This window comes from Pteropus alecto, unplaced genomic scaffold (assembly GCF_000325575.1).
Source record: "Pteropus alecto unplaced genomic scaffold, ASM32557v1 scaffold72, whole genome shotgun sequence".
NCBI classification, from domain to species: domain Eukaryota; kingdom Metazoa; phylum Chordata; class Mammalia; order Chiroptera; family Pteropodidae; genus Pteropus; species Pteropus alecto.
Genome location: NW_006436811.1, coordinates 7623704 through 7650027, shown reverse-complemented (window position 1 = coordinate 7650027; position 26324 = coordinate 7623704). Strand labels below are relative to the sequence as shown.

Sequence of the window (26324 nt, the reverse complement as noted above, 5' to 3'; positions counted from 1 at the left end):
TCAGAAAGCTCAGAAAGCTGGCCAGATAAGAAGACAAGGCGAGCTCAGTTGCTGCCGTCCTAATCAAACATAACACCCTCCTCACTTTGTCCTTTAAACGATAGTGAAGGCAAGATTAAGTGAGCCAGCAAAACCTTCCACAAACCCCTCATTTTACATTTCTGTTCACTTTTTAGACAAAGCCGCAAATCAAGCTGTTTATTTCTGCCTACTGGTTACCTACTTTATAATAAATTTTATTAACGTCATGTAGATAATATGATGCCACGTTTCTAGAGTTAAGATTTAATTTCACTCCTCAATCAACACTATAAGTAAAAAAAAATGGAAGAACATTCATGACCTTTTATTATGACTAGGACCAGATTTCTGCTTTTTAGTGAATTTGGAATGAGAAAGCCAATATGGAGAATTGTTTTAAGTTCTCAGTATAAACTAGGCCTTGTATATAGTGAGTACTTTTGAGCTCTGTGTATAAATGACATAGATAAACAACATAGTTTACTTTTTAAAAAATCATAAGGAAAAACACCATGGTGTGTAAAAATAATGCCTATCTAAAATATACGGAAGAGACAAAGTTTATATTGACAGCAAAACTTCGAAAAATTTGTCATATAGGACAAATTGTTCTACACAAAAGATTAGAAAATGAAATTTTCTTGATCTTGCCGAACTGTAATTATATCATTCCATTTTTACATTAAATAATTTATTAGGTTTATAAATTATAACTAACTAGATTTTTAAATGAAATTTTTTATGTGTGAAAAAGTTGGTTGAAATTTTTTTTACCTCTCATTATATATGACAAAAATTTACCTTGTTAAATAAATTAAAGCAATCATCTTACTGCTTTAAGCTTTTAGGAAGTTTTAAAGAAAAAAATATTTAAGTATCTTTTATCTTCTGTAGAAAGATAGCACTTAATGACTTTATGTAGATGCCAAAATATAGACATAAAAATGAAATCTTTAGTGTTGGAAATAATAATTTATAAATCTGAGTTATAAAAATGGAATACTTTCCCTAATTTACCTTTCATTTCCAAAACCATGTACCCTTAATTTTTGTTTTAATTTTCACTTTACAATGACTCCTGAAATTTGACTTTTGTTATCTCTAGAGAGCATGTTTATGAATTAATGACTACAAATAGGTACATAAAAGAGTTCCAATCTATTTTATTTTTAGGTCTCAGGCTTGCTTAAAATTGGATGCACGTTTTATTTATTTAACATAATAATAATGTAACATTAGTTTGCTAATAATATCAAGTCTGTGTTCTATAAAGGCAGTGGTCTTTATAGGTTTTTTTCTTTAAACAAATCAAGGTGTCATTTTCCATTCCATAATAGTTCAGTTAATTGTATTAGGTTTCCAATTCAAGAAAAACATCCATTTAGAATACAGCCAAAAAATCTAGAATTTAGAAAAATTATCTTTGGAAGAGCAGCCGTATTCATGCACCTGTGAAAGAAAAACCCCATAGGTCCTTAAAAGCCTATTTATTCTAATTTTAGACACCAGTTTTACCACATGTTTATTCTGTGTTCCAGGTCTAAAAGTAGCTTTGAAGCAGCAAATTAGGAAGGGAATGGGTGAGTCATGGCTAGAGGCATCTGGAAGCAGCTGGAAGTGACAGAGGAACCTTCATCACAAATTGGTAGCAATTTCTCATAAAGAACAAAGACCCTACAGATACATAGGAATAATCCTTTAATCTTTTACCCTAAAATTTCGGCATGCGAACAGTTTACCATGCAGACTTGTAGCATGAGGCAGTAAACTAAATTTGAATTTCTTTGTGACTCATTTAACTCTCACTTGACATGTGTCTAATGCCAACAACTACTTAGGTTGATAAGTTTAATATTTGTTCATTTGGAGAAGAAATGTGAAGTCCACAAACCATTTCCTGTTGTTAGCGATCTGACATTTAATTGGGGTGGCAAGGATATAAAGAATTAAAATCCAGAGAGCTGTGTATGAAGTTCTAGGTATGCTTGAGTTGCCATGTACCTGAGAGGTATACTCTGTGCACACTGACAGTGAGGAGCATTTTCTTAGAGAAGTGGCCTGAGCTGAGCCTTTAAAGGAGGAATGGGCTTAGCCAGGCTGAGGATTTTGAAAACCATGCCCCAGGCAGAAGGATTAGCAGGAATACTCATCTAGAACCGAAGGAATAGGATTTATTTGAGTCCCTTAAGTATTTAAGGAGCTTCTGGTAAAGAGGGATGGAGCAGGAACCAGCAATTTTTTTTTCCTGTGAAGAGCCGAATAGTAAACATTTTATACTGTGTCAGCCTTATGGACCTGTGGTCTGATGCAGTGGCTTCACTCTGCTGTAGTCCTGCAAAATGCAGCTGCAGACAGTATGTAAATGAGGAGGCGTGGCCATGTTCTATGCTTTCCATGTACAAAGCTTGTCATGTTGGATTTCGCCTGGAGACTCAGCTTGCCAGACCCCTGGTGTAGAGGTTGTGTTAGTGCCATGACCATTACTGCTTTGGATAATTTGCTTGTTGCCTTTATTAATATCTTTGTAGGATTGCTCTGAATGGCACAGTATAGAGAGAATTCTGGAAAAGTTTTAATTATCTCCTCTTCAAAACATTTTCTTTCTGTATTTTAAGCATTGTGGTTTTATTGTGTGTTCTAATAGCTGATATTTGCTTTCTATTACAGAGATTTTAACATTAGCATAAAAGTGTATATAGTAATTGTCACATTATCTTCATATCTTTTGTTTTGTTTCCCAAGTTTGGTTCACATTCAAAACACTGCAGCAGAATAGTAGCAGGAAAAAAAAAAACATTGACTACAGGGTCATAGAGGGGTAGGCATTATCAACCAGGAACGTTTGTGCTCGCTCTCTAGGGATAAGTAGAATTCTGCCAAGCAATTAAAAACAAGAAATGATACTTTGGGCATAAGAAATAGCATTAGCAGAAATAGAAAAAATGTGAAAGTCAATGCTGTATTCACAGAACATCCAGTAGTCTAGAACATCAGACAACCTGGAGATCTGCCCTCTGTTTTAAAATGCCTTCATTGACATTCTCAGTTGTTTGGATGCATTTGCAGCCTGAGGAAATATGAGAAGTATATAGCAAAGAACAAATTCTGCATAATCCAGGCCAGAAATATTTTTAAATAATTAGTAGAAGTTTTGCACGTTTTTAAAGCACAGATGTTCTTTACTTTTTATTCTTTATTCTTCTAATTTTGCCTACTGAGAACAGCTTCCATAGCATGTCCAAATGAGAAAGTCTGTTTTTATGTAAGAAATATCACATTTCTAAAGTTAAATTTTATATCTATTTGGCCCCTATAGGAAAATGAAAATGTTTTTTCCTTTTTATTAACCTTTGTATAATTTTACATGATTATCCGTATAGAATATAGTTAAATATAGAGATTATGGAGTAGGGAATTTAATTAAATTTATTTTGAGTTTATGCTTTTCCAAAACCAAGTATAAAGTCACTGTAATTCTTTATGATTCATGAAGCGTCTACGATTCATGAGAGATATCCATTAACACCTTTGCAGATCTGAAGGTCAAGAGAAAATGCCAGTGGAGTTATTACTATTTTATCATGAAGTTCTTTATGACAGCTAAAATATTAAGAAAAGAAGCAACTAGATTACATGTAATAAGGATTTATTAACTAGATAAACCTTTGTTTAAGGGGAAAAATACTCCAGATCCAGGAAAGGATGTACTCAACAACTATTTTATATCAAGTAAACAGTTATACATGCCCTCTGAGGCTCCCTGACCCCTTCTGGGTCACAAGATAAGGAGTGAGTGAACCTAGATAAAGTTCAGGAAGAAGTGAATGAACAAAGGAGTCTTTGTAGTCATTTCTGGTTGAGAGCTTAGCAGACTTTTAAAATATTTATGTCTCTCCATATATCAAACATTATGAACCACTATAGGAAAATGTTTGGGGGAGAATACTTCAGCAACACATCACTAAATATGAAGTAGTAATTTCTATTCCAATTTTTTTTGTCTGAATTATATAACTATGCCTAAAGAAAACTTCTCTGGTTATTTTAATATTGTGTGCAAAGGTTGCTTTGAAAGCTTGACTTAGTATGCTGGTCCAACTGGATGGACATGCACTTTATTCAAAATATGAGAAATAACAGCATTGTGGAAAATTATATTACTTATGGTACAAGTTGTGGTGATTTAAAAAAATCTCCAAGAGCAATGAAGGAAACAACTTTTTAAAAAAAGTTTGTAGTTGATGGTTTGATGAATTGTTCTTTAGAGACAGTTCTACTTCCATCTGTATGAAGGACTCAGTACTCTGAAAAGTCATCATGCTACAAAACAATTAGAAAACAAATAAGAAGGGCGATTTCTAGTTACTTCCACCCTTCCCAGTTATTTCTCTCTCAGCACGCACACGCGTGCACACACATGTGCACACACACTCAACTTAGAGCTAAGGCTGACTAAGATCAAGAACCAAAAAGAATTCTTAAAAATAAAAAATATAATAGACTCAATGGATAAACTACACTGTTAAACTGAAAAAAAAAATACAGAGACAAAGAAGTTCAGAAAAATAGCAAGAAAAAGATATCAGTTTACAAGGAAAACACCAAGTGACATAAAATTCTTAATATCAACAATGACAGCTAGAAGACAGTGGAATAATATTTTCAAAATGCTTAAGAGAAAATGTCAACATAAAGTCACTCATTACAATTCTTTGAAATGTCTTCCAAAACTATGGGCAAAAAGGACATTTTTGAGTGAACAGAAACCAAGGACCTAAAGTAAACGAAATTCTGACGGTATTCAACTAAAAGATTCTAATATATTAATACTTGAGGAAGAAATAGAATGATTCCAAAAGGATGATCTGAAATGTCAAAAGGAATGGTGATTGAAGAAGTTGGTGAACATTTCATAAACATACACACACATTTTCTTCTTAAAATAATACTAATATTTGATATGTAGGATTTTTATAAAATGACAGAACTGAAATATTGATGTCTAATAACATTTAAGTTTGGAGAAGAAATTGGGAGTTAGTTTCTTAATGTCCTTTTATTATTTGTCTATGACACTGTTAATTATGGTTGGTAAAAATTCAAGAGTGTCTATTAAAAGAATCGAAGTACAGTATATCATTTCCGAAGTTTGAAAGTAAAAGAATGATGACAGGTTTACTATGGAAATATATCTTTTTATTTCAGGCCATTCAAACTTGAGTACAGAAAACAAAATTAGGCAGAGATCGTTTCACCACAATTGTATCAAGATGACATAATGATGATAAACTCATGAGCAGCTAAAAAAGTAGCATGAAAATATATAAAGAAAAATTGAACACAAAAAATTGAAAAATTCTCTATCATATGGAAGGAGATTTCAATATACTTTTGTTAATTATTCTTAGGTCAAGCAGAAAAAGCAAGTAAAGATAACCATTTATGCAATATAATTAATAAAATAGAATAAACATGTATAGGTCCTTGCATAAAAAATACAATTTGAAATTTAACATCTTTATAAATGATTCATTGAATAAGAAATTATAACGAAAAATTTAAAAATGTTTAGAATTGTATAATAATGAAAATACTATATATCAAAATATCTAAGATGTTGTAAAACTGGTATTTATAACCTTAAAAGGAAATAAATGCATATATAGAAAATGTAGGCTAATTATGGGTGCTTGTTTGATCATGCTTCATATAAATTTATATATTCAAATATTTAAGTTAAATATTTATTATGCTTACTTATATTGTAGTCCTTTGCATATTCCAAATGTTACAAAAGTAAATCTTGTCATTTTTTTTTTTCATATCAAGTGGTCAGTACATTAAGTTGGCAGTAATTACTGTGTTCTCTTTAAATAAGTATTCTTCTACAGATAATATGTGAAAAATTAAGGTGACCAATGTTGAAACAGGTGACCAGTGTTGTTGAAACTGAGAGTAAACAATCCTCAAATTGTTCTTAATCACATTTTTATTTTATATCTCATCATCAACATCCCTCATTAAAATCTGGGTGTTTAGCAAGAATTTGGCTTTAGATATTTGCAACTTGATAAAGACAAAGAACTATGGTTCTTAAGTTAATATCTTATCCAAAAGATACTTTTGTGAGGTTTTATAAGAAAGCTATCACTGAAACTTTAGAGCTAACACTTGATACTAAGGAAAATCATATAATTATTAAGTTGCGATAGTCAGTTCGTTGCCCCACATTTCTTCTTCTTAGTTCCAGTGACTTGAGCTGGTAGCAGTTAATGGGAGGCCACCTGTCATGTTGGTGCATAACATTTAATAGGATGTACCTGTCTGCTTCCTAGTCCTATACAAGTACTTACTTTGCTTTGGTGTAAAGTCAGTGCTCAGTGCTAAAGAAAATAAAAGTTCGTTATTGGGAGGATTATAATTCAGAATGGACTGACATTGCTGCAGTTACAATTTTCTTAAATAACCGAATCGATCAATACTGAATTTTGTGGTGAAAAGGGCATCGTTTCATTTATTTTACATGACTGTCAGGCCTCTACTAAGATTAACTGATTTATAATCTATTCTAATTTACTTTTGTACGTAATTGCTTAAACTTATTGAATGGGCATGAAGTGTTTCACAGGGGCTATCCCCCCACTTTTCTCTTTTGATAATTTGAATGATTTACCTTTATATAATTGCTTATTTTCCCCTTTAAAAGCAATATATCTGGTGTTCATAAAATAGCCCCAAGGTCAGATATTTAGTTAATTCATAAATACCTTATCTGAAGTCGTCACAGTGTGAACCAGGCTCGATAATAAAAATTCAGAACTGCTACTTCCTTAATAAGTAGTGCACAGCTGCAGAAGCTGTACTTGACCTCTTCAGATTCTTCCCGTAAATAGTCCTCAGCCTTGCCTTTCCCACTGCCGCAGTAGCCTTTGTTTCCCTGGCTTGCTTTTTCTAACCAAGTTTACTTGTTTATTTAATTAATTTGCATTTTTAATGAATTATTTGCTTCAATGCCTTTTTTTGAGTGGGGCCATATGTTTACTACTTACATTATAAATTCTGAGTGCCTTCTTAATTTAGAACCTTGTAGTGGGACTTTTAAAGACTTCATCAATGTGAATTATTTTTAGATATTTTGAAACATTAATACATATTACTGGTATTTCATGACCCTATATTTTCTTTCCTCCGTAATAGTATGTTAATTTTTTCTCACTTTACATATTTTTATTTGGGGCAGAAATAGAATACAGTCAGGTTCATGTATTATCATTATTATTATTATTATTATTATTATTATTATTTTAAATAAGATAGTTCTTTGAAGAATTCAGGCTGAGCAAGTGTTTATATAGGTTAAAGAAAAATCCATAAAAATAAATATGGACTAGACAAAGAATAATAAAATAGAATTTTAGTAACTCATTTGCCAGTGCTTTGATTACAAAATGTAATTTTGGTCAGAGCCTTACTACAGGTTATATAGTAAGGCTCTAACCAAAATTATATTTTGTTTGAAAAGCACAGCAGCCATGCCAGAAGTAAAGCAAAAAAATTTTTTTGACAAGTAAGATTTTGAGATTTTTACTTGCGTAAAATTAGGTGATAAAATGATAGAAATCTCAGACTGTATTTAATAAAGCTTTGTCAGGAAGCCTCTCTTCTCAGTATCTGATAAATACTCTTGGCTTATTTCATGTTTAGGCTTATTCTCCCTTTTGTTTCTTTTTAGAGGTCGAATCTACTAATGTGACTTCTCTGACTACTTATTGAAGTTCTCAGGGAAGCAGAGATGAGAGCAAAACAGGTCAAACTGATTATCGATTAGGTTGTTTTAACAGGCTATTGTCAAATGGCCAAGACTAATAAAATCACTCATTTACATCAATTGCTGAATCCATTAGAATGTTCTGTGGTAAAATTATGTCATTAGTTTTTCACCTTTGATTTTTAATGTGATTCAACTTACATTTATTATTACACACACGTGTGTGTACACACACACACAAATTTGACATAATGAAAATTCTTGCTTTAGGCTTAAAACCATAAAAGTATGGTAGATGCAGTGTTCAGTTTAGTGACCAAAGGAGATAACCAAGAGAGAAGTAAGCAAGTAGGTTGGAGTTGCATATAACAGCACCACCTTCATTTCACTCATTTATTCAAAAAGTATTCTAGATATTGGGGGTGTAGCAGTGAATGAAATAAAAATCTCTACTCTCATGCAATTTCATTCATTTCTTCTGTCTCTGACAGTCCCACAAGATAACCTGAGCCTTGTGACCTCCACTCCTAAAAGCTTGACTTTGTTTTCCCAAGTGTTTCAAAAATTTATGAGACAGTACTTCCTTCTTTTCCTCACTGTACTTACCACTCCCGTTCCCACTAATGAGGCTGCCTTAGCCAGGTGAGCTCTTGGAACTGTGTAACAGCAGGTAGAGCAGTGACTGGCCGGTGAGAAAGGATTCTGGCCGTGAAGAACCACACTGCACTAATCAAGAGTGGCTTCCAAGGTGCTCCCAGATTTACTCCCCCTCCTTCTCATCAGTGGGGTCCGAACCCTATTTCCTGTCCTGTCTTGGACAGTGATCCAGGTTCCTGCCAGGTCCAATCTAATCTCCTCACTCCCAGTTCTAGCCTGTGATCACCGGCCTTGCACCCTGTTCTCAGAGCAGGCACTGGTGAGTCTTGATAATTCATAAATTCACTCTCTTCAAACACTTGGGAGTTCAGAACACTAAGCAAAACTCATAGTTTGATGTTTTCATTTCTATTTTTGTATTTGTATATGTCATTCATATTGAAAGGCATTTGAAAACCTAAGTGAGAAACCTCAGCCTCTAAATCAATTTATACAGGGTTGAGATTGGTGGTGCTGACATGTAGGTATGCGGATTAAATTTTGAAATATATCTGCAGTGTGAAAGACCAGACATAATTGAAAATCCAGACTAAAACTCTCATCATTCACCATGAATAGGATGTGTCAGAATCACTTCTCTTTGTAGAGGGGGCAGGACGTAAGTGTGTAGTCTTTCACGCTTAGAGAAATAGCTTATAAGCGGAAAGAAAAGTTTCTCTAGGAAAGCTTGCTTTGACTCATGACTTACCATGATCAATTCCATGAATTTTTCCTCATTCCTTTTGAAAACTGAACCCTACAAAAATTGAACCTTCCATCATGTTAAATGGGCATGTATTTTTTTTAACCGATGTACCTAGTCTTTTCAGTCACGTGGAACAATGAAAAATACAGAATCATTCTTCCATTTTTTCATTTGGCAAATATTTATTAACTGTAGTCCCACACTGCAAGGAGCTCCCAGTCTTCTAAGAGTGACATGTACATGGACAAATAAAATTAATACAGCATGATAAGTGGAAAAATTGGGTGGACACTATGTATTTTGGGATTCTAGAAGAAAGCACCTTATCAGCCTAGAATATCAGAGAAAGCTCCCTGGGAGAGGGCAGGTCTGAACTGTACCTTAAAGATGTCTAGGAGTTAGGAAACCAATTGAAGGTGGAGAAGAAGTAATTGGGAGAGAATTGTGTACCTCTGTTCAGAGGGAACAATGTGTAAAGGGCCCAGAAGTGTCAAGAATGTAAGATGACCACGTGCAGTGTGAGACGAGCAGAGGGAAGGGATGTGTGGGCCCGCGGAACTCCGTTTACACTGTGTTAAAGAACCTAGAATCCATATTCTTAATGCATTTCTTATCTATAGTCACATTATCTCTTCTCTAACATCTTAACAGTTGTGTCAGTTAGAATGTAATACAGGAAACAGTAACCACTCGAGGAATTTGAGTGGCATTTCAAGCAGACAGGAATTTAATGTTGAGAATTAGATGTTTATGTAATACATTAAAGAGAGGGAAAGATAGATAGAAGCTGGGTTTGCCTTTCCACCACTGATTTCAGGACACACCCCCGTAACTGAAGCAGAGATTGGGAAGCTGCTGCTATTGCCATTCGTGCTGTTGACACAACTGCCTCTCACGCAAATTAACACCTTGACTCTGCAATGTTGAGTGCTGTTGCTAGCAGCCGCACCAGCAGATGGCCTCTGTCTCACTTCTAACTTGTAATATTGCATGAGGGCATCTCACTGGCAAAATCTAGAACCTTAGCATAGTGAGTTTGGTGTTCTACCTCTGTGTTTCAGGGGGATGTAAGTAGTAGTAGCAATGGATGATGAGCAACAATAATCAGTTCTAGTACAATATTCTATTATATACTTGTTTACATATTGTATATGCTAAATGCTAAATAAGAAACTACCTTTAGTGTGAAGGTGACCAGAAAGAAAAAAAATATATATATATCACCATGGGAATGAAGAGAAATCTAGAGAATAGAAGGACTCTGACTGGGATAGAGGGTGAGAAAAAGGCATTTGAAGGACAGGGTTTAAAGGGAAATCTTCAGTGTGGCTAATTTTAGATCCTTCCTTTACATAAATTTTCACTCTAATTGTCTGGGTTTTTTTTTCCTACTTAGATCTCATCAGAGCCCTGAAGGCAAATGTTCTGGCATTATGGACATTGTAGAGGTAAATGCCCACATACGTATGAGTTCAGAGTATCACTTTAAGAATGTATTTAAGACCACGAGTCCCCCCCACCCCACACACACACACTGGCAGTTACCCTTAAGTACTTTCAAGAGGACCTTTTCTCTCTATCAGAATAAAGAGCATGCTGTGGACTTCAAAATGGGAAGCATTTGAAAAGTGATAAGTATAGAATGGAACCAAATTTGTGTTGACATGTGTTTTACAGCGTTACTACAAAAATCAATGAGATATTGTGTAAATTGCTTAAATAATATTAGTGGAAGAGAAATTTTTAAGAGACCATCTGATTTGTCACAGAGTCCATTCCTTCATTTAAAGACGATTAAAGAATACCTGTAAGAACAAGGTATCTAGAACTATGTTAAGTGCTGAATACATTACATATATATAGATAGATAGATTTTACCTGTGTAATTGTAGAAAATCTATGAGAAATTGGACAGAGGATTGGCAAACATTTCTTGTGTAGTTCCCAAAATATAAAATTATATCCTAGGAAAGATGATAAATTGCTGCATGTACTGGGATTTACAACATACTGTTGTAAACTATGCATGTGCTGTTACATGCATAGTTTAGGTTGGTGTTTAGAAAGAATAATAATATCCTTATAAATTTAAATGTATTTCCTAAGAAGAAATCATGTCAAACATATTTTTGAAATTGGAAAAATGCCACCAGTTAAGTTTGGCCTGATTTCAGCAAGACATTTCTGTTTTTCTTATAGTTGTTTTTGACAGACAGAAGCAGTAAAAGTACTGTGAATAACAGTATATCTAGATAACAACTTTATTCTTTAAATAATTCACACATAATGTTTAGTAAATTAACGCTAACCTACAGAATGGTCTAAACTAAGGACTTGGCTCTTTTCATTAATTTTTTTAGGTACGTTTCTTTTTTTAAAATTTGATATATATCATACAGAAAAGTGAACAAATTATAAGTGTGCTGTTTCTGAATGTGCTGAACACAGACATATAACTACCACCTAGTTTAAATAATTCACACATAATGTTTAGTAAATTAACGCTAACCTACAGAAGGGTCTAAACTAAGGACTTGGCTCTTTTCATTAATTTTTTTAGGTACGTTTCTTTTTTTAAAATTTGATATATATCATACAGAAAAGTGAACAAATTATAAGTGTGCTGTTTCTGAATGTGCTGAACACAGACGTATAACTACCACCTAGATTAAAAAAAAAAAAAAAACCAGAAGTTTATATGTCCCATTCATGTCCCATCACAGTCACTATCTAATTTCAAGAATAATGACTGTCCTAACTTCTAAAATTATAGTTTAGTTTTGCCTGTTCTTTAATTTTGTCAGGTTTTGGTAACACGTATGCCAGCTTCTTAAAAGCATTTAGAAATGTGTTCTCTCATTTTTTTCTCTGGAAGATTTTATGTAAGTTTTAGGTTATTTCTTAATCATTTCATAATAATATATTTGAAATAATTAACTCGTGAAGCAAATCTCAGTCTAGAGGTTTTTTTAGTCGGAAAGTTAAATCAATTTCCGAAATAGATAAAAGACCTTTCAGATTTTCTACTTTTTCTTGTGTTAGTTTTGGTAAATTGTATTTATTAAATAATTTCTATATTTTATCAGACGTTTTAAATTTGTTAGTATAATTATGTTCATAACAGTCTCTTATTATGTCTTTAACATTTGTGGGTTTAAATTATTATTTCTCAATCCTGATATTGGTAATGACTGTGTCTCTTTTTTTTTATTAGTTTTGCTATGAGTTTATTAGTCTCTTCAAATAGCAAGTTTGGGGTTTTGTTGAGGTTCTCTGTTGTATATTTGTTTCCTATTTAATTAATTCTGCTTTATCTTTATTATTTTCTTCTGAACTTTTATTTAGAATTAATTTGCTTTTCTTTTTCCAACTTCTTTAGATATCTAGATAATTATTAAATCTTCTAATCTTTTCTATTATGTGTTTTAGGGGCATGGATTTTTATCTAATCATACCTTTAGCTATATCTCACCTTTTTCACATATTATATATTATTTTATTCAAACTGTTTTCTAATTTTTGTTGTAATTTTCAACTTATGGATTGACCAATCACTTCAGAGCTAAAATATCACACTGCATTTATAGATTTGTCTATTTCTTGTTCTAGTTCTTTGTTTTTGCTTGTTAAACCTGTATGTGAGGTGTATATAGATTGAGAATATACCTATCAGAGAGCTCATTTTATCAAAATAAAATAGCCTTTGTAGTTCATAGTAATTAATCTCTCTGGCTTACAGTCTAGTCTACTGTTTCTAGTATTCCTTCTGGTAGTTCTTTCAGCCTTCTTTTGCTTAGTATTTGACTGATTTTTTTGTTTACTTTCAACATTTATATTCTTGTGTTGATTATTTGTCACTTTTAAGTTGTTAAAAAATTGAAACTATAAAAAATTAAAAACAATAATACAGTATTTGCAGAATGTAGTATATTTTGCATTTAAATATAACATCTTACTTTATATTTTTATTTCCTCCCTTAGTTCTGTATTTTTAAATTACTCTTCCCTGCTTTCTCTGTATTAATCAAGAAATTTTTTCTTTCTCTTTTATTATTATTTTAGCTTTTTAATATAAATATTATTTTGTTATTTTAATAGCCTCTCCAAAAAAATTACATTGCCCCTTTGACTATTAATGTCCACCATAGATTAGTACTTTTATGAGTAACTAGGCAATACAAAGATCTTGGGACATTTTAACTCTATATATTCCTCCCCTTCATTCTTCTTATTTTGCCTGGATTTTTAATAGAAAAGTATCAAATTGTCAGTTGTCTTTTTTTTTCCTTACAACAATTTAAATATATCCTTTAATTCATTTTTGTTAAAAAGCAATTCTTTGGTCAAACAGTAACTCCTTTGAAGGTCATTCTTTCACTGACTGCTTTTGAGTAGTTTCCTTTGAATTTATATTGCTTGAGGTCCATAGAGATTCCTGAATTTACAACTTAATACCTTTCATCAGGTTACAAAATTCTTGGGAATTAGGTTTTTTTAATGTTACTTAAGCGCTACTTTCTTTCTCTTTCTCTCCTCCTGGGCTTCTAATTACAAGCACATAATACCCATCTCATATGTCTTGTGCTTTTTAAAGCATCGTATTATCCTACCCACCCTTCCATTCTAGACTTCATTCTGGCCAATTTCTACTCACTCATCTTTCAGTTCAGTAATCTTTTCTTCTTCTGCGTCTATTCTGCTGTTAAACACAGTTATCAAATTTTCAGTGTCTCTTCACTGTTTTCCTAAGTATGTTCGATAATTCTAAAAAAATAAAAATCTAGTAAATTCATTTTTATTGTCTCCTTTTAGTTTTAAATAATTTGGTGCGGTCTATTATATTTTGTAATATTTAAACGAATATCAGACAGTGTGATTATGCCTCAAAAAAATAAAGTACTGTAGAATAGTAATATAATATAGCTCCTCATTGCATTTATTTCTTTCTTGGATCTTGAACCTTCAAGTCTTGGTTGCTTTGATTGCTCTCCAGTGTCTTAAAATTGTGCTTTTTAAAGTTTAACATAGTTTTTAAAAAATTGTTTCTAGCAGGATGTTGATCTTATCCAGACTACTCTGCCTTAGCTGAAATGAAATTTAGCCCCTTTTTCCCCAACATTTTTATCATGCGCTATAAATTGTCTACAATATTTTCCATCTCATCACTTTGGGTCCTGCCCATGAAGCCCCTCATGAAATAGCTCGCAGTTTAATGTAAGTTTTAGAACAGTGGTGAAAAACGTACAGTCCACTTTTGAGATAATGTTATATGTAGAACTATTCATATAAAACTTTTTTTATCCTTCCAACAAGAAGCACAAAACATTTAAAATTCACCTATCACATTGACCTTGTCATTTGCTCGATTTATAGACTCCCCCCCACCCCGCTTTTGCCTTTATTCTCTATTTTTAAAAGTATTATTATGTAATAATATGTATGTCTTTCATTACCTAGTTTCCATCAGGGTTCTTTTGATACAATACTTGGATAATTGAAGCTTTTAAACCTGTTGATGCTTAATTTCTCCTTAAATTTAGATTGAATTAAAAACTATTGCTCTCAGCCAACCTTATTCATGGTTGCCAACACCGGGTCTTCTTCAAAATCTTTATTCTTATGATTTTTTCTTTATATACCTCTTTTTATTGCATATATATTTTATAATTCCTCTGTGAACTTCTCATGTCAAATATTCCAGAAAACTTAGCGCTGCCTCAGTGATGAACTTTGTGTTGAGTGATGTTCCTGTTGAACAAAATTTTCAACAAATCCTACCTTGGCAGTCAGACTAACTTCTGAACTCTATAATTTAAACTCTTCTGATTGGATATATTTGATATGTAGAAAACATTAGAATAATGTTTTCCTTTACTCATAATAAAAATATTCATGTGTCAGTGAATGGTATAAACCCTTTCCTTTAATCTTTTGCAAATATACATCAAAATGTTATCTTTCCACTTCATCTTGAGGAATGTTTACAACCTGATATGATTTGTATGTGGAAAGATATAGTACAAATCAGCGGGTTTTTTTCCTCTAAGAACCCAGTCTCTTTTCCTGTGATATTGTTTATGTTCTATCTCATCTACTGACCAGGGAAAGCATAAAAAAATTAAGTTTATTAAAACTGAAATCTGATTATTTAATCGAGTGTATTAGTAAAATACAGCTCTGGAGAAAACCTGATTGAATGAAATACAAGGGGAAAGGGATAATGCCATCTATATGTCATCTTTCTACAAATCAAGGTATCTGCTGGATGCTTTTTAAAATTGAGTAATTATTTGAACTTGAATTACTGTTTAGAATGACATTGACAAGAAATTATCCAGGACCATTTTATGCAAGAAATTATCCAGGACCATTTTATGCAAGAGGACTTTTTTATTATTCGATTATCTTACCCTATAATTCTGTGATATGTAGTACAGTATTAATGAAAAACTGAGGAATCGATATCAGTGATATCTTTATTTAATCCAGTTTCAGAATCTCTTATCTATAATTCTAAAATCTATAAAGTTCTGAAAAGTTAACATTAAAAAACTCATTTTGATTTAAAACCTGGACTGAACTCTAATATGCAGATATTTATAGTTTTTATTTGTAATAGTTTAAATGTTCATTTGTATTCATCACTGAGGCAGCGCTAAGTTTTCTGGAATATTTGACATGAGAAGTTCACAGAGGAATTATAAAATATATATGCAATAAAAAGAGGTATATAAAGAAAAATCATAAGCAGAGATATTAATGTGTCTGAGTATGCAGTTCCACCCCAATCTCTCTTGGCAGTGTGTCTATTGCCTTACTAAAATCCTAAAAATTTGAATTCTGAAATATACATGGCCCAAGGGGTTTAATACAAGAAATCGTGCACCTCTAGTATTTTCCAGTTAGTTTTGATAGTTATATCACAAATATGTCCCAACCGTCTTCTGCTATAGCAGATTATAAACAAATTTTAACAGTTGACCCTATTAGTGTACTATCTAATTTATTGAATAAGCAAAGGCTGTGTCCTTTTATGGAAGCTAAACTGATATAACTATCAGATGTAGTAATCTGTAGTTTGAGCTAACACTAGAGTGAAATAGATAAAAATATAATAGCTACCAAAAAAATTAACAACCAAAACTAACTTTATAGATATAATAGATAAAAATATAATAGCTACCAAAAAAATTACAACCAAAACTAGTTTGCATCAGGCAGTGTGATTCAATCATTTAATCTTCAGAACTCCTCCCTTCAAACATAGGTACTAACATCAGCACCATTTTATAAGTAAAGAACTAAAGTTTAAAAAGATAAGCAACTTGTTTACGGTCACTGAACTAGGCCAGAATCAGGGCATAAACCTGTCTGCTTATGTCCATAGCCCATCCCCTTCACACCTCTGCTGTAATGTTGTCTTTTAATTATATAAGGCATTTAATAAATAAATATGAAATGCAATTTCATGATCAACTCTTGATTATCTTCCTGTCATTTATCTACAGGAAAAAGTGCTAATGTTAAATCAACTTCCTTTTGTCATCCACCAAGTATCTGGGATCCTCCCTTCTGGTGTCACTTGGCTTGTCCTCAAGAAATACAAATGAATTTTAATATAAGCCTGAGAAAAAGAATATAATTATGGCAATAAATCTGCTGGAATCATATAATGAATTTAAAATCCAACATAAATGCTTTTTGGATTATCTGTCATTTGGGATTACTTGCACTGCAATCCCGTGTAAGATGTAGATAATTGAATGTTGGCTATTTTTTACTGCATCTGAAAATATTGATGCTAAGAAGAAAATGAACTGTGTAAATGTGTTTGCTTATTTATTAAATAATTAATTTGAGGTTCCATCACAAACCATCTAAAGTCAAAAAAACATTAACTTTATCTCATGGGAATCAAAGTTATATTATTTAGATCAAAGAAGTGGTTAATGTGCCTAATTCTATTCTTTTTCTTATATTCTTATATTCAGTAATAAATAAATAAATAATGCGTAGTAGTTTTCTTAGAGATAGTGTACGGAAAACTAATGAAAGAAAACAACTCTGGTAATATGTTTGTGAAGTCGATGGAAGCTCTTACTTAACCTTTTTGAACCTTTCTTCTTTATTAAATGTTAGTCTTCTGTAAATTACATGAAATGAAAGGAAAATTTTATGGGAAGTGATTACAGTGATGTCGGTCTTTCCTGATCTACCATAGGCACACATTATAGAATCAGGTGTGGGCGTCAGTATTGCATTACAACTAAGGCCGTGGGTTTTGTTGAGTGAGATCACTAAAAATTGTGTGTTGGTATTCCCAGGTACACTTGTAGAGCCGTTGGCACATTTCTTAACCTCTCCAAGTCTCTGCTTTCTATATGTAAAATGTGATTAGTAATAGTTTTCTATATCAGGATGTTGTGAGGATTAAATGAATATACCATAATCCATGTACACATATCTAGAAGCATTAAATATACATGCTTTTACAGCTTTTTATGTGGTGAAGCTCATTTAGGTTGGATGCCTGGATTTGACTGCTGGTAGTCATCCTCCGGGCTGACACCCGGAATCCTCACTGGAAAGGCAGATGCTTCATGGAGTTGGAATCATCCAGTGTGCTTGTGACTCAAGCTCTCTTACTCAAATCCAGCCCGCCTCGACTGTGATAATAAACAAATATGTCTGCACTCTTCTATTTATACACTTACGCACAAGAATGAAAACTTAGCAAAGTGAAGGCATTTGAGCATATACATATATGTGCACACATCTGCATAAATAGATTATAAACACCTCAAGTTAATTTTTATGTATATCCTCACTACACACATTCTTCTTATAGCTTTTTGTGTATTGTATGCTAAGAAGACACAGGAATGTATACATGCCAACTAACATTCATACCAATGCATAAACCATACCACATACCCACAGAGATGCACATGCTAATGTTGGGACTGTCAAGATATAATTACATATGGAGGAAGCTAAGAAGGAAAAAGAGGAAAACAAAAAAAATAACTTTTTTTAAAAGAGGGAAAAACAGGATGGTAGAAGAAAAGAGATGGTAGAGAAGGGATGCCAGCTTCATGCTGGGTTTCTCAACCTTGTCACTATTGATCTTTTGTCTTCGTTGTGGAGACTGCCCTGACACCCTTGCCCTGAGTTGTGATAATCAGATATGTCAGATGTGTAGATGAAATTGGAGACTATGGAATGGAGGTAGGCAAAAGTCCTAGTCGAATGAGATTAGCATAAAAGACAGGATGATAAGCAAATAGGGTAACAGAAGTAGAATAAAATACGCAGAAAGCATGCAGTAGAGTTTGGAAGGAAGAGGGAATAAAGTCACGGGGTGGGCACGGGGCATTTCCACACAGAAGGAGTAGAGAGCGTTTTCTATTTGTTACCATGGAGTGGAGAATTAACAGAGATCAGACACATGCCTTTATCATTGTATCTAATTATAAGATTTATAATCTCCCTTCCATGTATTATTTTCTGAATGACAGAAAAAATACGTACAAAATCATAACTGACTTAGGGGAATTCGGTAGACATTAAAGCTAAATTTTGGAACCAGAGAATGTATTATCTTTCTTTTAACTTTCTTTTACTGAGGTATACTTAGCAACTCTACCTATGTATGTTCTGTTTATTAAAAATGGTAAAATACTTCAAATTAACAAATATACAAAAATGACTCATGTTAGGATTTAGGCCCATTGGAAGTGTTCCTTCATCCCTTCTTTTAAAAATTATCTTATAATGTGTTGAAACTAGTCACTTAAAGTTCTGTAGTGAGAGAAAATTTTTAAATGGCAATTAATAAACTTTCTTAATGAAGGAATAGCAGTTGAAAACTTTCACCTTTAATTTTAATATATGTTATAATTAAGTTAAATATATTGTTTGTTAAGTTTCAGACATGGAGTAATTTCAAAGATTTATTCACTTTTAGAGTTAATAAGGGCTTTAGGGAACAATTAGAGCTTTATTAATGAGCTTTAATTAAGTGTTTACTTTGTACCAGAAACTGTGATAGGTACTGGGCTCACAGACTCGTTAGAGAGAGACACACAAACCTCAGAGTGCTCTGGAAGCACAGAAGAGTGGTATCTAATTCAGGACAGGTGGAATTTGATAAGACTGGAGTTGATAACAGATACCTAACTGTGCAAAAACGTAATCAAAGTCATTTTCAATTAAAAAGTAAATAGGCGATGAGTAAAACTGGCCATATAAAATAGAACCTAAACTAAAGCTCAGGCAAGTACCTTTTTTACAAAACCACCTTCCCTCTCTTCTTGTTCCATTTACCGAAGTTACACTTTATTACACTGCTTTTATCAAGGAATGTGCATTGGTCAAAAATAAAACATATAGGGGAAATCTAAAGTACAAAATAAACTAACAAACAAAACAGAAACAGACTCATAGATACAGAAAACAAACTGGTGATTGCCAGATGGGAGGGGGTTGAGGGGCTGGGTGAAGAAAGTGAAGGGATTAAGAAGTACAAATTGGTAGTTACAAAATAGTTACGGGGATGTGAAGCACTGCGTAGGGAATATAGTCAATAATATTGTAATAACTGTGTGGTGTCAGAAGGGTACTAGACTGATTGGAAGCACTGCGTAGGGAATATAGTCAATAATATTGTAAGAACTGTGTGGTGTCAGAAGGGATCTAGACTGATTGGGGGGATCACTTCGTAAATTATGTAAATGTCTAACCACTATGTTGTACACCTGAAACTAAAATAATATTAAATGTCAACTCTAACTGAAACGTAAAAATTTAAAAAACTAAGCTGTTTTTTTCTTTCATTTCTGAGTGGCTTAAAAGAAAGGGAACAAAAGAAATTAAATAGATGGTAAGCTGATTTTTCTACTTAGATTTCCAATAGTACTGCTTACAAATTTAATTAGGCTTTTGGTTTTTCCTTCTTATTCTCCCATCTTTTCATGTTTTTGTTTTGTTTTGTTTTGTTTTTTTCTCAAACATATCACATACAGCATGGCCAGGGCACAAAATGTGAATGCTATTCCTAAATTAAGAATAATTTTTCTAGTTGCTGCTATCCTAAAGCCTAATGTGAAAACCAACAGGAACTAAATAGGAAATACATTATAATGTGGATCCTGCCATCTGCCTCATGCCATTAGATTTGTTATACGCAGGGTGTATGGGGAGAGTGAGTTGGTGCCTACCAGACAGCTGTTCAAACAGTGGTCATTTTTATATTCTCTTCAGTTGGATATTGCAAAATACTAATTGTGTATGAACTACATGAAAAAATTATTTCTTATGTAAAAACACAAGTTCTCTCACTCTCTCTTCCATGACTGATGAGGGCTGCATAGGGGGAATAAGTTCAGTCTTAAGAATTACTCTTAGGTTTAGATCACAGATCTACATAATATCATGCTCTTGAATGATTCTTTCAGCTTCTGTGGGACTACATTTCTTCATTTATAAACTGGGAAGAGAAAATTCTATCAGATAATGTTGTAGTAAATATTAAGTATAAATGTTTCTTTTTCTTGCATTTTAATAATCATTATTTATGATTGTAAGTTGCCTATAATACTTATTTAAATGTTTACTGTTTTGTATGCACACTGAAGTTGGTTTAAAAAGCACATTTTTTCCCTCAAAGTCATTTTTAATATTCTCTATTTTTTTATAGCAAAGGGTTAAAACATTCCCCATTTGCATATCATGTCATATTTTCTGAATGCAGTTCACTAAAAACGTGATGAAACTTTCAAATCTCTTGGGAGTGGGGAGGTGTAGGAGTAGGCAGGGGAAGAGTTACTTCTAATCAAGGCAAGGATTAAAATCTATTTTATCATCCTCAGATTTATCACAGTGCATTCCTGGTTATATAGTAATGTCCACTAATGTCTTATTGATTGAATGAAAGCTTTTCATCAAAAATATAAAAAGCTTTGTAGTTCCCATACATTGGTATATAATTGTTTACATTAGTTTTTCAAGTATGAAAATGTTCGCCCAGTAAGCTGTAACGCAGCAGCCTGGGATTTCCAGAGGAATCTATAGTTTTAATCCACCGGAGGAGTTGGGATTATATACCTTTAGTTATCAATTATACTTAGCTCTTTTCTTTAGTTTAATTCCAAGTTACACAGGCAGATACATTAACTACTGTAGCATAACGACACCACCAATCTAAACTGATAGTAGTAACACCCGTGGCAAATTGAACTTTTAATAGAATTTGTTATTTTCTTCAAATAACAGTATAGTAGTTTTCTTTTAATAACATATGGTTCACTAGAATCTAGAAAGAGAAAAGCTAGATTAAAAATTATAAACACCTTTGTTTCTTTTTTAGACATTTTCCCTTAAAATATATTTTTTATCTTTCTGAAAATATAACACATTTTATTTTTTCACAGATCACTATAGAAATTAGGAAAACTGAGGAAAAAAGTAAAAAAGGAAATATAGATCACCCACAAATTCACCAAAAGGAGAAACCGTTATTAATATGCTAGAGTAGTTTTTCTAGCCTTTTTTCTTATTTTCATATATAAATGAAAATATTTTGGGGGGACAAAATTAAGTTCATTTTTTACATGCAGACTTATATACTAACATTTTTAAAAACATTATATAGATAATATTTTCTCATGCTGTTGAATATTGTTTCTCAGACTTGGCTAATCATTGGAATCGCCATTTAAACTATCAGTGCCTGCGCCATATCCCAGCCCTATTGCATCTCTGGCCTCTGTACCTTTAAGGTGTTCAGAGATGATTCCAGTTAGTTAATAGCTAGGGTTAAAACCGTTGTTCTAAACTTTTCCCTGTGTTTATGCTCACTTTTTTGTTTCTCATTTTTATTCCTAAAATAAGGCAAAGTTAAGCACTGTGTATACATCTTTGTCAGGATCTCAACTTGCCGTATGTCTAAATGCAAGTCTCTGCATTAAATGATGCCCTATTTTCCCAGGAGGAAAGTTTTGTAAACAACTTGAATATATAAACTCATAGATAATTTAACTTTAATAGTTTTATATTTTAATATATTAGTTAGAAAACAATTCAAAGTAAAAACAATTTATAGAAAATGTATGTTTTAAAATATCAAATTTTTCCAGACTCTCAAATTTGATGGTGTTATTTACTTCAGTTATCTTTACATGCAACTTCAGTACCAGAGTCTGTGTCCTCATTAGAGCCATTCTTTAAGTCACCTAATGGAATTTTCTGGAGCACATCATCTCAATGCCTGTCTGATTTGCTTGAGATGCAGCACTGTTTAAATCAGTGATGATGGTGCCCTTGGGATTTTTTGCCAATGCACCTAAAGTACTTATTTGCATGATATTGAGATGGTCGCTATACATGTAATCTTCCTAACAGAACAACCATCTTTTGAAAGTTTCTTCTCAGTGCCAACTCTTGAAATTTCGCAGTGTATACAGTTACCAAATTAATTTGTCTTACGCCTGAAACTAATATAATGTTATTTGTCAATTATATCTCAATAAAAATTTGGTTTTCTCAACCTCTCTGAGGTCAGGTTTCTTGACTCTGAAATTTGATGTATTCCACTGCTGTGAGATAGCATTACAAAAATAACTGAATGGTAAACATTTTGTGAAATCAAAAGCAAGTTTCATCTAGTAGCAGAGAAGATTAATCTCACTGAAAATGGTAAACATTGCATATTTTAAAATATATAACTAACACAGAGCATATGCCTTAGACACCGGAATGAAACTGTGGCCTAGGATGAAGAGTCAAATGATTTTTTTAATCCTTAAAAGTATGTAAGGCATATTTTTCTCTCATGTATAGTGAAACTTCAATATTTTAAATTAATCACTGACTGATGATAATAATTTAAAACCAAAAGATCAAAAAATTCTAATATGAGGTAGAAAAGATAAACCAATAACAGTTACCTTTTTTAAAAATTTACAAATGTCATAAAAATAATTACGGATTATTACTTTTACAAAGAATGGCAGACAAAATAATAGACAATTGGACCTCATCACTAGCATTAATATTGAATTCAATTTAATTTTTACAAATAATTGGTAGGCTTTGTTTTTTACTACAAATTTAGACTCACAGAATATTTGGCGAATTATACCTAAGAATCACATGTACCCAGCCCACCCCAGTGCTGAGTTTCCTGTATTATTCAAATCTTGCATTAGTGTAGCACATTTGTTACATGAAATGATTTAATGAACTTACATTCGTACAATATTAAGTCCATGGTTTACAGTAAGATTCGTTTTTTGTGTTGTACAGTTCTGTGGGTTTTGACAAGTGCCTAGTGATGTGTGAACAGCATTGCAGTACATACAGAAGAGTTTCACCACCCTCAAATCCCCCTGTGCTGCACTTACTCATTCCTCCTTTCCCTTCTCAAGACCGTGGCAACCATTGATCTTTTTACTGTCTCTATAGTTTTGCCTTTTCCAAACTGTTACAGAGTTGGAAACATAAAATTTATTTTTAGAGCATCTTCGCATGCTTTGTTAAGTTCAGTTTGATAGCAATTGTAAGAAAATAGGAACAAAAACAAACTTCCTAGACTTCCTTTTTGACATTTGTTTTAGGGACACTACTTCTTTACTTCCTTTGACCAGATTAGTAGGATGTAAGTGTTTTAATACCTTGAGCACAATGTTCTCATCTAGCAAATGTTATTGAGTATTCACCGATTATATCATGTGGTAAAACAAAATGTTATTTACTTGCTAAATACTTATGTTTACCTATAATATATAGTATGTTCATGTCCAACATGTTTGTCAGTCCTTTCATTGCTTAGGAATACCTGCTATTAATTTTAAAAATGCATAAACAGAATCCACTGCATCTTCCACCACCATATAGAAGAATCCTTCTCACCTCATACTATTCCTCCCACACACGTGCCAAACCAAAGTTTCAGACTTTCAGTCAACTGTTAACATAGATTCTGATTGCTTTGGTTTAATAATATGATTCATGAAAGTCCTGGGAAATAAATAGGTCATGGAAAAACATAATAACTGGGAAAGAAAGTAAAATTTGAGATAAATTTATACGTGTGTAATTGAACCCTTTTAAAGGCCAGCATTTCAGTTCATTCGTGAAAGCATAAAAACGGAAATGTAAAAGCACAAAGAGTCCATTACGTTATGCATATGTTCTGAATTTTCTCAAGGCATCAATCATTTCTTAAACAAACACTTAAGAGATTGATATAAAGCAGTTGAATTAAATATTCCTTCAAATATCTTCCTCTTACATGCAGTAGATAACTTATTCAGTACTTTCGAAACCAGGGTTCACATTGTCAGTGTAGAATATTTCTACTTGTTTCCTTTTATTTTTTTCATGCTTTTAGAGGAATTACTAGTTATCTCTCAATCACTAGTGTACTTGGCTTTAATTTTTCTCTTGGTCAGTTTTATAAATTAACACTTATACGACGTTTGTTTTTAAGAGTTTCTCCTTGAACACGTAAAGAATAAAAATCACTGGGCTGAAAATAACGCAAATGATAACTATGAAGACCTATGCAAGACAAATGTTGAAAGATAGACTTTCCTTTTTATTAAAATAAAACAATAGAGTGGAAAGTGAAGTGCAAGCTCTATTCATAAATGGATTTTCAGTGACTTACACATAGAGTAGAAATGGCCAGTCATAGTTGCAGGTTGCTTGCTTTAAGCCCAGTAGTCATACCTTGATAATTCCACTTACTAATGAAGGAAAGGAAGGCGTGAAAACTAAGGCACATACCTACTCTGCACTTCATGTAGAAAGAGGACTTCATCTCTTTAATTAAAATGTACTTGCATTTAAAATAATGCCTTATAACTTAAACGCTCAAGTGATCACCAGATACAGAATCATAAATTTAGTTTATTTCTTTTTTTACATAAAGTGTACACAGTACGTTTAAGTACTTCCCATAAAAAGTATATGTTCAATTAATCACTAAGTCAGAGAGTGAAACTTATATAAAAACAAATAATGTTCTGCTGTTTCATCCCATGATAATACGCTTAAAGAATGGCCAATATCCCATAACAATTATTTTAATATTTTTATATGTTATTGTCTTAGTGGATGCAAACTGGATTCATGTAAGTTATTTGTATTGCGAAATTAAGAAATCAGACCGATCAATTAAAATGTATTCCATCAACTATTACATGATCATCCTGTGGGCCAATCTAATTAATCTAAAAATTATGGGGGAAAAAATTAAATAGTTTCAAATGACTGTCTCCTATATTTTAAGAGAAAGTGTGTTTCTTTAAAATCATATGTGTACCCTAAAAATGCTCACAATATCCTGACTTATTCAGCTACTTTTGTAATATGTACCTTTTTGGTTGTTTAGCAAACACCGTACCTCAATAGTGGCTGAATTATGCAGTACTGTATCAGAGTATATCTGATGATGAGTTCAGTGAATTAAGTCACTTCTGAGAATTAATAGTAATGTATTAGGTTATGTTTAGAATTTTTAGTTCTAACAGGAAGCTCAGTTGCTTCTCTGCCATATTTTTCAGAATTTCTTTAAAAACACCTGATATCTTTTATTCAATCTTTATAGCAATTGTATGAGTTTAGAACTAGTATTACTCTTTTATGGAGAATTTAATGATGATATCAAGATTGTACAGCAAATGAGTGAATTCAAGTCTTGTGTCTGAATCAAATTTTCTTTCTGTAATAACCATACAACATCCTATAAAGCAAAGATTCTTGTAATAGTTAAGCTAGTAGCTCTGTAATGTTAGGCCAATCACTTTGCAGTCTTTTCTAAAAACTGCCATGATATTATTTCTTAAAAATTTATAAAGATAAAATTAAACAATTTATTTAAATGCTGACTGGCTGGCTGAATAGATGAGTAGATATCCAGTTGAGGACGTCCTGTTTGTGCGCATGTGTGTGTACATGTGTTTGTGTGCACATTTGCTGCTTTTCTAAAAATCCCTAGTGCCATTAAAGTCAAAATAAACAGTGTATAAATCTTGGTTAACATTTAGCAGAGTATTATCCAAGTGGTCCTCAACCGTGACTACATATAAGAATCTGTGGAGAGTTTTCAGAAAATATGGTGGTATTTGCAAACTTTTTTTCTTTTTTTTAAGATTGCCATATGATAAAAATATATAATCAGCATTAAAA

At 32.5% G+C, this 26324-nt stretch overlaps 1 protein-coding gene across 15 annotated transcripts in view; it reads left to right on the top strand.

Moving 5' to 3' along the window:
* KLF12 (Kruppel like factor 12) overlaps positions 1–26324 on the top strand; it is a 371797-nt gene that overhangs the window by 217942 nt on the left and 127531 nt on the right. For 5 of the 15 annotated variants that reach the window (XM_025048178.1, XM_025048177.1, XM_025048179.1 and 2 more), the window contains one exon: positions 10528–10579. The exons of the other annotated variants lie outside the window; for them this stretch is intronic. In XM_025048178.1, coding sequence (XP_024903946.1) covers positions 10528–10579 — 52 coding nt within the window. The remainder of the gene's footprint in view (positions 1–10527; positions 10580–26324) is intronic. 15 annotated transcript variants of the gene reach the window in all.